The following is a 16,966-nucleotide window of genomic DNA, read 5'->3' as shown; positions in this document are numbered from 1 at the left end:
TGATTGTCCTGCCTCAGACTCCCGAGTAGCTGGGATTACAGGTGCCCACCACCACTCCTGGCTAATTTTTTTGTATTTTTAGTAGAGACGGGAGACGGTATTTCACCTTGTTGGCTAGGCTAGTCTTGATCTCCTGATCTCAGGTGATCCCCCTGCCTTAGCCTCCCAAGGTGCTAGGATTACAGGTGTGAGTTATTGTGCCCAGCCAGCCTAGACGTTTTCTAATACAAGACATTCTCTCCCAAGAAGGGGTTATTAAGAATAGATAGTAAATGAGGAATTGTGGAGTTATCATTTTCATATAGTGGGGAAAAAAAATCCCCCCACAGTGAATCAGAATCTGCATTTCTACCCGGTCTCTGCTGTCTTGCTGTGTGACTTTGGGCAAGTCACAGGATATATTACAGCCTCATTGTCTTCATTTGCAAAATCAAGAGTTAGAGTATTCTCTGGGATTCTTTTTATCTTATTAGTCTGTGCTCTTTTGGAATGGCATTGCAGCCAGTTCTTTCCACTGATTTAGAATCTAATTTTTGGTGATAGATTTTATAGGCTTTCTGGAATAGGAAGTTTTGAGCAGATATGTTTTTCATTTAGATCTGCCAACTTATCTCTCTGCTTCATTGAGAAAAGTTTCCAACCAGAGATCAATGATCAATTTTTATTTTAAATGAAGAACACCACCAGAAATAATGAATCACAATTTACTATCCTGCCCTGGGCTATGCGGACATTAATCATGGAGCATTATTTGGGAGCCAAGGTGGATGCACAGCTGAAGGTGTTTTATGATGAACTCCTTTGTGATTGAAATCCCAGGAACACTGTCATTTTTATGCAAAAGAGATGTCGTCCTCCTGCAGCCAGATAAGCTCAGTTCCTCTTGTTTAGGGCCTTAGGAGACAGGACTGGCAGGTTGCTTCCTCTGAGACAGGTCTTTCTATTTCACTGTTGGAGACTGTTTTCCAGCAGCTAGAATTCCAGAGGCACGGGAGACCAGCAGGAAGCCTGAAGGGCAAATGCAGCCCACCTGCCCTCAGGGGCGCCTCTGCCTGAGAGTTGTGGCAACGAAGCAAAGCTAACCTAATTAGCTCATACAGGCTGGTGGGCCTTTACCACCTGTTCAGGGGTCCCATGGTGAGAAGGATGCCCGGAGGTGTCAGGCCAACAGGCTCAGATGGGTGAGTCAGTGTCACTCCTGCCAAGTGTAATTCATTACTGTTCAAGTTTAATTCCTCTGACAATACAATGTGGAAACAGGTGCATTCTAAATCTCCCCTGACACAGGGGAACTAGCTGTGCAGAAAGCCTCCAGTGCACACCTGACTCACATTTGAGGCATTCCCAGGATGTATAAACCAAACTGTTGGCCCTCTCAGTTCACCATGATCACCTTCTAAAAAATGAATGCATCACCTGGGTGAGGTGAGCAAGTGCCTAGAGTGCAAAATTGAGAGGCACTCACTCTCAGGTTCCTGAAGTGCAGGGCCGGCACCTGACAGTGAATGCCTCTGTAAATTTTGCACCCTAGATGCCTCCTGTCTCACTTGCCTCCCCCTAGTCCTGGCACTGCCATACACATTTCTCATCATGTGGCCCATAGAATGGCGTTCATGGAAAGAGTGGCTTTGGAGTGGGGAAGCTTTGGGCTTAAGTCTTGTCTCAAGACCTTGAATGAGATATTTAATCCCTTGTGAGATGCTTAACCTGAACCTCAGTTAACTTCTCTGCAAAATGGGACAAATATACCCGGCCACAGAGGGAACTCAGGAATGATGGTGTCTAAACAGCCTCCAACAGTGAAATGGGAACAGCTGTCTCTTAAACTCATGCCAGCCTTGGAGATTTCCTTCTATAAGCCACCGCTGTCTAGGTCATGTCCTCTCCCTCACCTCTTCCTTCCATCTTCATTTCCCACCAGCCCCAGGTGGTCAGGGGATGGAAAGGATACTCCTTAGTTGTCTCCTATCTCATCCCCATGCTGTTTTGGGGGCAGGAAAGTCAGGCTGGTCAGGGCCTGCCCTTGTAGCATCTCGTCTTCCCAGCCCCACCTGACAGCTGTGAGGCCAGCCCCGAGACATCAGATGCCCTTGGATTTCCTAACATCCACGTGTGGAAGGGCTTCACTTCTCCTTAGACTTCAAGGGGAGGGAAGGAGAGAAGCAGGTTTGGTAGAAATAGAGAGGAGCTGCCGGCTGCTCCTCCCTTCCATCCCTAGTACTGCAAGTTCTTTGAGACAAGGAGGGAGGAGAGACTGCTGTTCTGTGGGGCAGGGAAAAGGTGTCCCGGTCAGCGGTGTCACAGTGGAGAGAAAAGGAGTGCAGCCCATCTCTGGCAGCTCTGAACCTGCAGCCAGGAAGAAAGAGTTTGGCCTTGAGTAATTGGGTTTAGAGACAGAAGTAACTTCCCCATTTCAGTTCATGGCAACTCCACCCTTTCAGTTGCTGAGGCTAAAACACTTGGGAGTCACCCTGACTCTTCTCTTTCTCTCACACTCCCCATGAAGTCTGGTGACTCCTCTTGAAAATGTATCTGGCATCTGTTTCTCACCAGCTCCATTGACAACACCCTGGCTGGAGTCATCCCCATTCTTTGTCCCTTGCCTGCTGGCTGCTGCGGCCTCCTTACTGTTAACCCTGCAGTATTCTTGCTACATAGCAACTGGGTGATTCTGCGCAAAGGTTAGATCCTGTTACCCCTCTGCCTGAGTCCCTGCCGTAGCCCTGTTGCCCACAGAGTAAGAGCTCTGCCTGGCCCCACCTAGTCTGCCCCTCCCTACCCCCACCTTGCCGATCTCTCCCACCCATGGCCCCTTCTTTTGCCACACTGGCCTCTTGGCACAGTCCCTTCTTAGGGCCGTGATTCCAACTGTTCCCTCCATCTGAAATGTTCTCCCAGACATCCAGTTGGCTCACCCTGACTTTCTTCCTTGACCGACTTCTCCCTGAAGCCTTCCCAACCATCCTCCCCACACCCCACCCCACTTACCCAGATCTAATTTTTCATTTTTTCAACCCACATATCACCTTCTAATATATCACAAATAATACTTACCACGATTATCGTTGGTTGACTGTCTCCCCAGCTAGAACGGCAGAAATCTTTGCTTTGTTTACTGATAGGTCCTGAATGCTTAACTGTCCCTGTCCCTGGCACATATTAGTTGCTCTAAATATATGTATAAGTATGTATATTCATTTGAATAAGTGGAATGACCCCAAGAATTATATATATATATATATATTTATTTATTTATTATTATTTTTTTTTTGAGACAGTCTCACTCTGTCACTCAGGCTGGAGTGCAGTGGTGTGATATTGGCTCACTGCAGCCTCTGCCTCCTGAGTTCAAGCAATTCACCTGCTTCAGCCTCCTGAGTAGCTGGGACTACAGGCATGCACCACCATGCCCGGCTAATTTTTGTATTTTTGTAGAGATGGGGTTTCACTATGTTGCCCAGGCTGGTCTCGATCTCCTGACCTCAAGTGATCCGCCTGCCTTGGCCTCCCAAAGTGCTGAATTACAGGTGTGAGCCACCACACCCAGCCCCCAAGAGTTATTTCTTCATCTCAGCTCTAAACTTTCCCAATTCATCTCCCCCTGTGAGTCCTTGAATCCGTCCTCATCTCCTGAAATCCCACTCACTACCATGCTGGAGCCCCCTACCAGGTACTCGAGTCTGTGCAGGCAGCGTGTGGCAGGTGCCCTGTGTCCCTCTCATGGGGTCAGGTATTCTAGTTGCCCTTAGAGGGACGACTGCAGGTGGAAATGCAGGTAGCCCTGAACCAACAGCCGTCACCCCATGGATCCTGAGAGCCCAGAGTGGGCCTGGATGGGAGCTTAACCTCAGCCTCTCAAGTGTCTTTTAATGCACTTTTTGGAATGTAGCCTACCTGTGAGTCAAGCGCTATCAGTGCTATTAAGTTGAGGACTGGGGAGTCCTAGGCCAGACTGTGAAATGGTACTTCTGTTTCCAGTGCCCTGGGCCTGTTCCACTTTGTGTGGATTGTAAGTAACATTGTACTCTTCCAATAGCCCCATGAAGAATCTACTGTTGTTGCCACTTGGCAGGTGTGGACACTTAGGGTCAGAGACTCAGAGAGGTTAAGTTGCTGCCCAAGGTGACACAGTTCGTAAGTGCTGGATTCAGGATTTGGACCCAGGCTCGTGGGACTGCAGAGCCTGAGCTCTCACACTGCTCCTTCTGCTTCTGCCAAATCCTGGTCCCAAGTCCTACCTTCACCTTGAGGTTTGATGGACAGGTACGGAAGGAAAGGTCCTCCTACCTACCATGTTCAACTAACCCCCAAGTTCTGCTAATGTTACCTCCCAAATGTTTCTTTCTTTCTTTCTTTTGAGATGGAGTTTTGCTCTTGTCACCCAGTCTGGAGTGCAATGGCGTGATCTCTGCTCACTGCAACCTCCGCCTCCTGGGTTCAAGCGATTTTCCTGCCTCAGCCTCCTGAATAGCTGGGATTACAGGAGCCTGCCACCACACCCGGCTAATTTTTGTATTTTTAGTAGAGATGGGGTTTTGCCATGTTGGCCAGGCTGGTCGTGAACTCCTGACCTCAGGTGATCTGCCCGCCTTGATCTCCCAAAGTGTTGGGATTACAGGCATAAGCCACCGCGCCCGGCCTCCCAAATGTTTCTTGATGCTGGTCCCTCCCTGTCTTCCAGCATCCAGCAGTACCCTTTTGTTGGCATTCAAGGCTTCCCATGACGTGGTCTCTTCCAATGTCTCTAGCCCCCCACCCCCTACTCTTAGCCTCAACTTTATGCTGTGCTGATAGTGAGTAGGGCTTTGCCTCACACGCCTGCCTTGCCCATGTGCTTCCTTCACCTTCCCACCTTGCCTCTCCTCTTCTAAGCTGCACTTGTCCAGTTCAGTGTCATCTCCATGAACCTCTTAGTAGACTCCCAGGTTGGGCACGATGCCCTTCCCTGAACTTCCATAGTGCCCTGTGTGTAATTCCCTAGCTCATTATTCAGACATTGTCTTTGTGTCTTCTAGGTTAGGAGTCCCTTCACATTTATGCAGCTGATGCCTGGCATAGTGCCCAGCTCATAGGAGGCCCTCAATAAATATTTGTTGAACTTAATGGCATTTAATGACCCGCTGTTATGGATCAGGCACCATGCTAGGTCCTATCCATGCATTAGCTCATTGAATCCTCATGACTATCTGCAAGAAAGGTGCTATTATCCTTGATTTACAGATACTGAAACTAAGATTCAGAGAGCTTAATAATGTCTAAGTTCACACAGCTAGTCAGTGCCAGATGTACAGTTTCATTTGAACCTAAATGCGTCTAATTCTAATATCATGTTCTTCTGACCTTATGGGACTGCCTCACTTAGGTATGTGTATAAACAGGGTTGGAAAGCTTAAGCTAATAGGATTCATCTTTAATGGTGGTATTTAGGTGTTCTAGCGGGCGTGGGCACAGAGCCCCCCTCCCTCCTTCTCTCTGTGGTTCCCTAAGGAGTTGTGTACTCATCAGCTGGGCTGGGTGACATCTCCCCCAGCCTTCTGGCTGTAGGCCGACTCACCCCACAGCCTTGGGTCTCTCCTAAGAGGCTTTATTTCTAGCTCTCTCTGACTCACCTTTGGTCCCAGTGCCTTCCCTGCTTCCCCAGCCCTGGCTGCATTTGGGGAGAACTACCCTGATGTGCTCTCTGTCATGCACAGCCCCACTCTTCCCCGAGCAATGCTCCTTCTGCACAGGTGCACTCTGCAGGGCTGCTTCTTCCAGCCCCTCTGCCCATGGCTTTTCTAGGTGGTGTACTTCACGGCCACGTTCCCGTATGTCGTACTCGTGATCCTCCTCATCCGAGGAGTCACCCTGCCTGGAGCTGGAGCTGGGATCTGGTACTTCATCACACCCAAGTGGGAGAAACTCACAGATGCCACGGTGGGCTTCTAATTTTATTTATAACCAGCCCTGGGGGAGTGGCCCTCTGGGAGGCTTGGGCAAAAAGGGTTAGACTTCCTCCTCCAGGGAATCCCGGTGTGTGCTTTTATAAGAGCCTGATGATGTTGGTACATTATGCACTCAGGAAATATTTAATGAGAAGTAGACAACTGAGGGTTTTTAGATTCCTGGAATAGTTGTCCTACATCTGGAGTTATAGTAGAGGCCGAAAATGAAGAATGAAATCCCCTTAATAGCTTTGGGTCAACTCACGTCATTTATCTGTTGCTAATTATAGAGTGTCGGAAGTGTAGTTTTGCTGGTGGGAAAATAACAGCACTTAGTGTAAACCACAAGTGATTCTATTTTTAAAATATATTTACCTGAACCCTTTAAGGGCTCAGACATGTCTGAATACTTTTGTATACCCACACAGGGCCAGCACAAGCTGAACTTTCTCTTTGCATATTCTGTACAGGCACATCTAACTCTAAAATTTCCAATTCAAAAACTACAAATGAGGGGGGTGATTGTTGAAGGGGAACTGAGTTTTCTCACCTTAAAGGAAACTCTGCTTTTCCAGGGTGTGTTAAGAATGCATAGCTAGGATTGAGTTTGATTGCACATAACAGAAAGTCTCCACTTAATAGCAGGTAGGACGTGACACTATAAAGTCTGCAGCGGCATAGAGGTTGCTTTACTGAGATTGGGGCTACAGAGTTTCAGAAATTTAATAGCACTTGTAATCTGCAGAAATGTCAGTTAAAAAGGGTTTTGATTTTGCATCCGTTATTATATTTTTCTGTTGTAAATTATTATTTTCTGAGAGTGTATTGACCTAAAGGCAGGACTCTCCCTTCTGTTTAGCTTTGCAGGAGAGAACATATGAGCATGGTATGTAGTGTAGTTTATTGAGTTCCTCACCTTTGATAGAGGAAGTTAAAATCTCCCAGGTAACTTACTATGCCTTTGGTTTCCAGCACAAGTGATTTATGTTCTCATTGCTGTTGATGTCAGGAGTCATCTTGTCCCTGATGTTTCCCCTGGAAACATGATATGGCACTGGGTGTGTGACTCCTCTCCCCTGGGGCCAGTCTCCTTCATGGATCTTGAATCTCTTTCCCTTTTGCCTCTCAGGTGTGGAAAGATGCTGCCACTCAGATTTTCTTCTCTTTATCTGCTGCATGGGGAGGCCTGATCACTCTCTCTTCTTACAACAAATTCCACAACAACTGCTACAGGTATGTAGAGGTACTACAAGATCTGGGCATAGCTGGTTGAGTGGGACAGAAGAATGGACTGAGTTATCAGACACCTGAGGCCACATCCTCACATTTCATCTTAGGGAGAGCTAAAGATTTGCTTCTGGCCTAGGAGAAACCACCTGCTAAGGCCTAGGCACTATCTTCTGAAGGCCTGGACCCTCACTTACATACCTGGCTCTGACACATGGTGGAGGCTCAGTGGCTATTTATAGGATGGAAGCAAGTTTCTCTGCAGGTCACTGTGCAGTCGGCTGTGTTCTTCTGTGATAGTCATTTGTGAGCTACCTAGTCTGTGGATACAATGGACTGTGCCTTCAGATGGTCTTCCCTCTGTGTGGGGCTGTGACCTAATCTCCTCTTCTTATAAAGACCCCAGTCGTATCAGTCACATTGGATCAGGGACCACTCTAATGACTTCATTTAACTTAATTACCTCTTTAAAGACCCTATCTCCAAATACAGTCACATTCTGAGATACTAGGGATTAGGATGACAAAATATGAATTTGGTAGGGGTAGGGGAGAGGTAGGAAGACACAATTCAGTTCAAAATGACCTTGAGTAACAGACTATGGTATTTAAACTTCTTTAGTCACAACTGCTCATTAACCATTGACCCAAATTAGTCTGAACACCATTAAAGGGTGAAGCATTGCTATCTTCTTTATTAGAAATGAGGCTGTGTGGTGTGGCAGAAATAACCCAGGTTGAGAGCTTGAAAATCTAGATTCATATCCTGGCCCACACTATTAATTAGTCCATTACCTTTCCCTGGGCCTCAGTTTCCTCATCAGTAAACTAAGGAGTCAGACAAGGTGGATCATTTGCTGCACACTTGCTCTGTGCTAGGCTGTGCATAGTACAGGTATCATCTCATTCTGTCCGGCCAACAGCCTATGACAGATAGACTCATTGCTACCATTTCAAATCAGAGTGGAAAGGAAGTGGATTGCTCAAGGTCATGCCACTAAAAGGCAGGAGAACCAGGATTTCAGTGTAGCCCTGGGTTACAGTGTAGCCCGTCTAGCTGTGACCTCACATTTGAATCTAGGATGACTGAAGGTAGGCTGGGAAACCTGGCTATCTTACCAGCAGTGGGCTCTGCGATGAAGGTAGAGACACTGGGCTCTCTTCCCTCCCCTGCCGCTTTGTCCTTCTCAACCCTGTGTGTCCCAACTCCAGGCTACCCTCACATTTTAGGGTCATTTGACCTTACCACTCCTTCTCTTCCCTCACACACAGTTCCTGTCCTGGAGCCAACTAAGGCCCGATCTCCTCAATTTCTGTTCTGATGGACAGATTTACCTCTGCCCCTGGAATAATGTCTTAGTTTGTTCAGATTGTCTAACAAAATGCCACAGACTGAGTAACATTTTTTTCTTTATACATTTTTTGCTTTTATTATTTTTAAATGACACGTAGTAATTATGCATATTTACGGAGTACAGTATGATATTTCGGTACATGTATACAATGTGTAATGATCAAATCAGGGTAATTAGCATATCTACTACCTCAAACATTTATCATTTCTTTGTGTTGAAAACACTGACAGTTCATTCTTCTAGCTGTTTGAAAACATATAATAAATTGTTGTTAATATAGTCATCTCATAGTGCTATAGGATGATTTTTTTTGTTTTTTTTGAGATGGAGTTTCACTCTTGTTGCCCAGGCTGGAGTGCGATGGCCAATCTCAGCTCACTGCAACCTCCACCTCCCAGGTTCAAGCAATTCTCCTGTGTCAGCCTCCCAAGTAGCTGGGATTGTGGGCATGTGCCACCATGCCCCGCTAATTTTTTTTTTGTGTGTGTGTATTTAGTAGACACAGGGTTTCACCATGTTGGTGAGGCTGGTCTCGAACTCCTGACCTCAGGTGATCCACCTGCCTTGGCCTCCCAAAGTGCTGGGATTACAGGCATGAGCCACCGTGCCCGGCTGGGATGGTTGTTAATATAGTCATCCTATAGTGCTATAGAATACTATAATTTATTTCTCCTATCTAGCTATACTTTTGTATCTTTAACTGACTTTTGGCTATAAACAACAGAAATTTATTGGTCACTGTTCTGGAGGCTGGCAAGTCCAAGTTCAAGGTGCCAGAATATTCAGTGTCTGGAGGGCTGCTCTCTGTTTCCAAGATGGCACCTTGTTGCTGTGTCTTCATATGGTGGAAGAGGCAGACACACTCCGTTCAGCCTGTTTTATAAGGGCACTAATCCCATGAGTTGGCTCTGTCTTCATGACTTAATCACTTTTCTAAAGCCCCCACCTCTTAATACTATCAAATTGTAGATTAAGTTTCAGCCAATGAATTTGAGATGGGGGGGTTCAGACCATAGCAGATGAGTTGAGACCCATTTATATAGATTGTGGAGTCAGAGCTTTGGCCCAGAGGCCCTGAATCAGGGCTATGAGGGGATATCTTTTGAGCCTTTTGGTGCTTTTTAAATGAGCCTGAGGGAGCCTGTGGTTAGGACATGAACATACATGTATACGCCTACACATGTGCAGACAAACACGTGGGCACACATTTGTGCATCCTTCCCCTTGTCCCTTTCCACTCACCAAGCACACCTAATGGAAAACTCTGGTCTCTTCCTTCCAGGGACACTCTAATTGTAACCTGCACCAACAGTGCCACAAGCATCTTTGCCGGCTTTGTCATCTTCTCCGTTATCGGCTTCATGGCCAATGAACGCAAAGTCAACATTGAGAATGTGGCAGACCAAGGTACAGGACAGTTTTTAACCTGCTGTTGCAGGGCAGGTCTCAGGCTCATGTCACAAGCTCCTAATTTATACTATGCTGGGAAGCTGGCCTTATGGAACAGGTTAGAGGGTGGAGGAGAACAGGTCCTTCTTTACAGAGGGACCAAGGCAGGCTCAAGTAGGAAGCTCACTGCAGAGTCAGAACTGGCTGGACTCTAACTGGAGGGATTGCTTTAAAAGCCCTCTTTCCTTCTCCTCTCCTCTCCTCCCTCTTACCTTGCCCCTCTTAATTTAGCTCCAGTCTATAGAAGTAACGGTTACACCTGTTAGGTATGAGTAGAGAATTTATTAGGCAAACCATTGCCTCAGGAGCTGATGTGGGCACAGGCTGCTGTAGGATGACATTCATTGCAGAAGGCCCTGTCGAAACCATGGCTTAGTGAGAGAACTGACTTCAGAGGAGCATTTTCCTTACAAAGCACTTTTCTGATTGTTAGGTCAAATGTGCTTTCAGGGCCTTCTGCTTAGTTAGCAATGCAGACCTGCAATTTTTTTCCCCAGTGGGTAGAAATGTTGGATCATGCTGGGTGGGTGCAGAGGCATGTGGAATAAATGTTTACTCTCTACCCAAATAATCTTTTTATTAATGGCTAACATTTGTGTGGTGCTTTCAAGTTGACAAAGAGCTTTCATTTTTATTTCATTTAATCCATATTACTAGGACAGCATTTTGCAGAGAGAGCATTCAAGATTTTAGTTTAACTCTTCATTTTCACCCAGCCTGGTTCCACAAAGGATTTGTATATTTAGTAGGTTTCAGTGATCAAGGGATTTCATTGTGTCTTTTGTTTACCATTATGATCTCATTCTCAATTCAGACATTTATGGGATGCCTAGTGTGTTGGTCCTGTTCCTCATGCTGTGGGGCATGACTGTGGCCCTGGACAACCAAGGGGTGTACCTGTGAGAGGCTTGTCTGGGCAGTTATCTTCCTTCAAGGAGCTGACTGCAATTCTCAGATAATGGCTCAGATGTGGTGAGAGAACTAAGCCCTGGAAATGTCACCTTTTTGAATACTAAGATTTCTTCTGGCTCCCCAAGGATAGATAATTCATTACTGCGCCAATTCATGCTGATGGTGCACCAGGGCCTCAAAGAGTTAAAGAGCCAGCACGTTCCAGGGGTGCAATTATCTCTCCCTGGAGAGAGTGTGAAACCCTGAGGGGTGTTTGGTTCCGCAGCAATGCACTAAATTAGAGGGGCCCCAGGAGATAAGCAATGGCTCTCCCTGGTTGAGAATTCTCAGATACCCTGGGAGGCAGGGAGGGAAAGTGAGAGGGTAAACGGGTTTTGTCCTTAGAGGTACTGCAGTCACTTCCAGCTGTCCTGTAACCTAATTTCCTCCTAGCAGAGTGGTTGGAGCAGATAGGTTCTGTCCCATTCTCTAGAAGATCTTAGGCATTTTGCTTTTTGTGACATTACTGAGTTCTTTTGGAACCAGTGGCCAACCTGCTAGAGACTGTGAATCCTGAGATGTGGACTAGGTTAGTAAATGATTCTGAACTCTTTTCTGCTCCAGGAAATGGATTTCTGGGGAGACATTGCAAAAACTCAAATAGAATGTTGTTTATCTGGTATGTAAAATGCAGCCAACAAATTGCCCATGTTTTCCTCTGAAATTTCTCCTTTCCAGTGTTTTTTCACTTCCTTTGATTTGAACAAGGATAAGGGCACTTCTAACAGGTTCTAACCTGTTGTGTTAACACTTGTCTCTGGCACAAGGATGGTGGGCCTCATCTCCCACAGGAGAGGGCCCATGAGATCTTCTCCCAGACCCACTGGGGAAGCTTTTCTGCTCATCTGAACCTGGATGTATTTTTATATGTCTTGTCTTGATATAATGACAAGCCATTATATCAAGGCTTGTCTTACTTGCCTTGATATAATGGAGGCTCTGCAGAATACAGGACAGAGATTTGGGGTCAGGCCTGCATTAAACCTGAGCCCCACTTCCTCCTTGCTGGGCAACAGTGGCATATAGACATTCAGGACATTTTTGCTGACCCAACTTTGTAACTAAGTTTTGATCTTTAGTCAAATAGAGGTTCTCCTTAATGACCTAACACTAATCGATTTAGTTTACCACTCCCTTCTAAAAGAGGCATTTCGCCCAAAATGATCATCTTAAATCTTGGTCTTATCAAAATTTTGAGGGGCTGAGGATGGGATTGGTGAAGAGACCAAGCTGTCTTTTGCTTTTATGATAGGCATAGGGAAGGGGGCATGTTCTCGGGGAACTACTCTAGAAAAGCAGCTTACAGGAAAATTAGCCCTTCAGAGCCATCTCGCCACCATATGCATTGCCACCTATGGAGCGGTGACTCATATTCAGAATCTGTCCTGAAGCCAAACAAAGATGCTTATCCAACAGCAGAAAGACTGAGTTAGACCAGAGTAGATAAGCAGAAATGTGCATATTTATTTAGCATTCCCAGGTATAGGTAACTCTCAGCTAACCGGAGCACTAGAAATACTACTTTGGTTCCCTTGCCCCTTAATAGTTCAGACACCTTACTAATCAAAATGAGCATTCTCAAACAGCACTGACATCCCACTTCCATGCAGCCATCTGTCTATCACCTGTATCCCAATCCTTCTGCCCAAAGGCACAGAAGTCCAGGTGGCATATCCTCAGAGAGCTCATTCAATTTGTAATAGTTATCACAGCAGAGTGGCTACCGAAGCTGTGCTGTGGGCCTTGATGCATTGCACTGGCCAGAGCCCCTTGCTGTGTCTTTAGTGGCACTCTAGGATAAAGGAGGCTCTCATGGTAGGATCTCTGGGGACTCTGCTCAAGTTACTGAAATGCAGAGCCCCTTTGATCCCTTCCCATAAGAAGACTAATAATGGTCTATGTTTTCCAAGTTCCTAGTATGTCCAGGCATTGTTCTAAGCTTTTTACTTGTGTTGATGCATTTAATTTTCACAGAAGCTCTAGAAAGGTAGGTACTGTTACTATTTCCATTGTGTGGATAAAGAAACTAAAGTTTGTCTAGAGAGAACAAGTGACTCCCCTAAGTCCTCGGCTAGTAAGAGGTGCAGTCAGTTTTTTTGTTTTTTGTTTTTTTTGAGATGGAGTCTTGCTCTGTCACCCAAGCTGGAGTGCAGTGGTGCCATCTTGGCTCACTGCAACTTCTGCCTCCCGGGGTTCATGCCATTCTCCTGCTTCAGCCTCCTGAGTAGCTGGGACTACAGGTGCCCGCCACCACACCCGGCTAATTTTTGTATTTTTAGCAGAGACTGTGTTTCGCCATATTGGCCAGGCTGGTCTTGAACTCCTGACCTTGTGATCTGCCCACCTTGGCCTCCCAAAGTGTGGGGATTACAGGCGTGAGCCACCGCACCCGGCCGCCAGTTTTTTAATCCATGAGGAAGAGAGCCTGTACTCCAGCCACTGGGCTCTACTGCCTCCCAGTGGGAGAGGAGAGAGGCAGAACTTGGCCTCCATCAGAGTGCCATATACTCTTTTAAACATCTAATGATGTTATTCTCTAGATGACTCCGCTCCCCATCTGCCTTGGGTAAGTGAAGTCTGCTGTAATTTAGCTTGCAAATAATGCCTTCACCTGGGTGCTTTAGGGAGGCAACTGAAATGGAAGCAGGCTGAATATTTTGAAATCACTTATTTCCTGTAAAAAAGCTATAAAGCCCAAAGGGTAGAATCCTGTTAAAGTAAGCAGCTGAGGTCCTCTGGTAGTGGCCATTCAAGACCTTCTTGTCGGCTTTATGGGCCTGACTGTCACCAGAACGTTAAACTGACTTCCTTGTTGTTCTACATTTGAGACCTATTTTGAACTTTAGTTTAATACAGACTTTTCTTTTACGGTTCACATAGGGAGCCTTCAGAGGCTGGCTCTACAGTCTGTTCAATAAATGCGTAAAGCAGGGGTATCTCTGGCATTTGAGGCTTTATATTTTAAATACACCAAGGCCCTAGGCAACATTAGGAACTAACAACCTGATAAATTTCAGTTTAAAAAAGTGCTGTTATGCTTGAGTTATAAACGTTCTAGGTGCTGTGATTGCTGATTGTGGACGTGTGCTAGCTGTGGATTATCCCGGCACCCACATTCACTTGTCTCTGCCCATTATCATTTAGTTTTCTACTTACAGGGAAATTCACAACTGCTGTGTCTTTAGCCACCTTTGATTACAGTAATCTTCCCAGTGAGGCCGTGAGGCAGGGAGAATGGCTGGCAGAGCTTTATGATAGCAGAGAAAACTGCTGCTCAGACATCCCCACCAAGACCACATGAAGTGTTCTAGAGAAAACCTGAATCAGAACCGCTAACTTCCAAGTTCATAGTCCACTCATAATAGAAGATAATATTCTGTGGGTGTTGATGATGTAGGGGGTACTGGGCTCAGTGTTTTACCTGCGTTTTCTCATTTGTTCATTGTAACCACCTTGTGAGGTCCTATTTTTGTCCCCATTTTACAGATGGACAAAATTGAGGCTTACAGAAATTAAATAACTTGTCTAGGGTTGCACAGATGGTAAGTCATGGAATCTGGATTTGGACCAGATCTGACCCTTAGAGACTGGACCCTCTTAACCCCTACATGATGTTTCATGCACCGCCCCCCCAACCCAACTAACTACTAGGACTGATGTAGCCTCATTTATGCCAATAGTGCAAGATCCTGAAAGTGTTAGATTCATATTTTATGTGAATATTTTCTCCTGGAGGACTAAGTAGGAGAAAGGGTAGTTAAAGGAAGAAATACTAATGCATGCCAGACTTAATACTTAGGTGATGGGGTGATCTGTGCAGCAAACCACCATGACACACGTTTACCTATGTAACAAACCTGCACATCCTGCACACGCACCCCAGAACTTAATAATTAAATAAAGAAAGAAATAATGTTATTTTGGTCATGTTCCAACTTTTAGAGCAGGGATTCTCAAACCTTAGCACTATTGACATTTGAGACAGGATAATTCTTTTTTGGCAAGAAGCTCTCTTGTGCATTGTAAGATGCTTAGCAGCATCCCTTGCCTCCACCCACTAGATGCCAGTAGTTATCCTACCCCTACCCCCAGCTCACCCATGAGAATAAAAAATGTCTGCAGACATTGCCAAATATCCCAAATATTGCAAAATTACTGCTGGTTGAGTACTACTGCTGTAAAGGGTAATTAATTACATTTTCCTTTAATTCATCCAATACAAAGATCCTATGTACATGGTACACAGCCTAACTGTGGAGTCCAGTAGAGTTGCCTCTGAGTGTCTGCTTAGACACTATTTTTAGGCCTCTCCTGTGAGTTCTCCTAGCTGTTGTCCTAATTCCCTTGGTGTTTCCTTTCAAGGAGCCTATGGTCTAATTGAGGAAATGGATAGAGATGAGTAAAAAATAACCAACAGTGGAAGCAGCATATAAGAAGTAATAAATGAGGATCTCAGCAGAGAGAAGGCCCTCTGGGCTCTGGGAAGAGCAGCCTTGAGTAGGACCTGCCTGCAATCATCTGTCTTGTTCCTTCCAGGGCCAGGCATTGCATTTGTGGTTTACCCGGAAGCCTTAACCAGGCTGCCTCTCTCTCCATTCTGGGCCATCATCTTTTTCCTGATGCTCCTCACTCTTGGCCTTGACACTATGGTGAGCCCCTTTCCCATCAGTCTCTATCCCATGCTCCTCTTGAAGACTCCCCCTCTCCTGGGTCCTGGGTTCACCCTTCAGGAGAGGGGTAGGCTTTGGGGTGTCTGAATGCTTCTCCTGAGAGATCTAGAGATGCTGAAGTGCCTGTGTAGGGCTCAGGATCACCTTGTATTTTGGGTGCTCACGTAATGGTGCAAGAGAGTCGTCCTCTCTCCTTCCTTCTCCCTCCGTTCTATGTGGCAAATTTTAGCCTGTGTACTTCCTGCCTTTGTGTCATTTTGCCAAAGCAAATTCTGTAGGGCTGGATAAAGAATAATGTGAAGTCAATTTTAGGGAAATTGCTGTGGGGCTGAGACAACCACAGATCATGCTGACAGGTGCTCAGAGTTTAGTCCTTGGGTGCAAAGAGGGTTTTCCTCAAAAAGAAGAGCAAATGAAAGGTAAACTGGAGGAGAGGAATTTATATCTCATGAATACAAAGTGAAACTTAAACTGTCCTAATGGGTGAATATGAATGCAAGTCTCTGGGGGTTGAAAGTGCAATTTTTAAAGCTCACATCCTGCTTGGGTTCTCTTGGCTGCCCTTGTGGGTTGGACCCCAAGGAGGCTTTTTAGACCCATTGAGGGAATGCCATCCTAAAAACCAAACCTAACACAAATACAACTTTCCTGGATGGGACATACAAAGGGCTTGGGGGTACCTTCTGGGTGGTACAATTTGACTCAGATGTTCATTTCCTGACACGGTTCCAGTTTGCCACCATCGAGACCATAGTGACCTCCATCTCAGACGAGTTTCCCAAGTACTTGCGCACACACAAGCCAGTGTTTACTCTGGGCTGCTGCATTTGTTTCTTCATCATGGGTTTTCCAATGATCACTCAGGTAAGCTGCCTCCTAGGCACAGGCTTGGGGTGGGGGCAGGTGGGTGGGGGGCCAATAGCTATCTGTCCTTCAATCCTTAGCTCTCAGACCTTATAATCAAAGGCAAATCACTACCATTTCCATGTAGACGGCACCAGTTCATTAGGGATTCTGACTGCAGAGGGAAATATGTCATCTTGGCTACCAGTGATGCTTCTAGTATCTTCATAATTGAGATGTAGCCTTATTGAGCCAACAAGGCAGGTGTGTCCTACTTTAAGAAAATAGGTGCAGTGACGCATGTCTCTAGTCCCAGCTACTCGGGAGGCTGAGGCAGAAGGATTGCTTGAGGCCAGGAGTTCAAGGTTGCAGTGTGCTCTGATTGCATCTGTGAATAGCCACTATACTCTTGCCTGGGCAACATCATGGGACCCTGCCTCTAAAAAGTAAATAAAAAATTAGGAAAAAGAAAACAGAATACATAAAAATCTTTATTTACCAATCAGGTACAATTTCTGATGATTACTGTCATGTATGAGTCAACAGCC

The 16,966-nt window shown here is 45.9% G+C and overlaps 1 protein-coding gene across 1 annotated transcript in view; it reads left to right on the top strand.

Moving 5' to 3' along the window:
• Window positions 1–16,966, top strand: part of LOC100431924 (sodium- and chloride-dependent glycine transporter 2) — a 50,674-nt gene that overhangs the window by 17,881 nt on the left and 15,827 nt on the right. The window contains exons 6-10 of the mRNA XM_063728507.1: window positions 5,782–5,916; window positions 7,054–7,157; window positions 9,788–9,912; window positions 15,442–15,554; window positions 16,308–16,439. Coding sequence (XP_063584577.1) covers window positions 5,782–5,916; window positions 7,054–7,157; window positions 9,788–9,912; window positions 15,442–15,554; window positions 16,308–16,439 — 609 coding nt within the window. The remainder of the gene's footprint in view (window positions 1–5,781; window positions 5,917–7,053; window positions 7,158–9,787; window positions 9,913–15,441; window positions 15,555–16,307; window positions 16,440–16,966) is intronic.

This window comes from Pongo abelii, chromosome 9 (genome assembly GCF_028885655.2).
Source record: "Pongo abelii isolate AG06213 chromosome 9, NHGRI_mPonAbe1-v2.0_pri, whole genome shotgun sequence".
Lineage (NCBI taxonomy): Eukaryota > Metazoa > Chordata > Mammalia > Primates > Hominidae > Pongo > Pongo abelii.
This window is presented reverse-complemented; position numbering and strand designations above follow the sequence as displayed.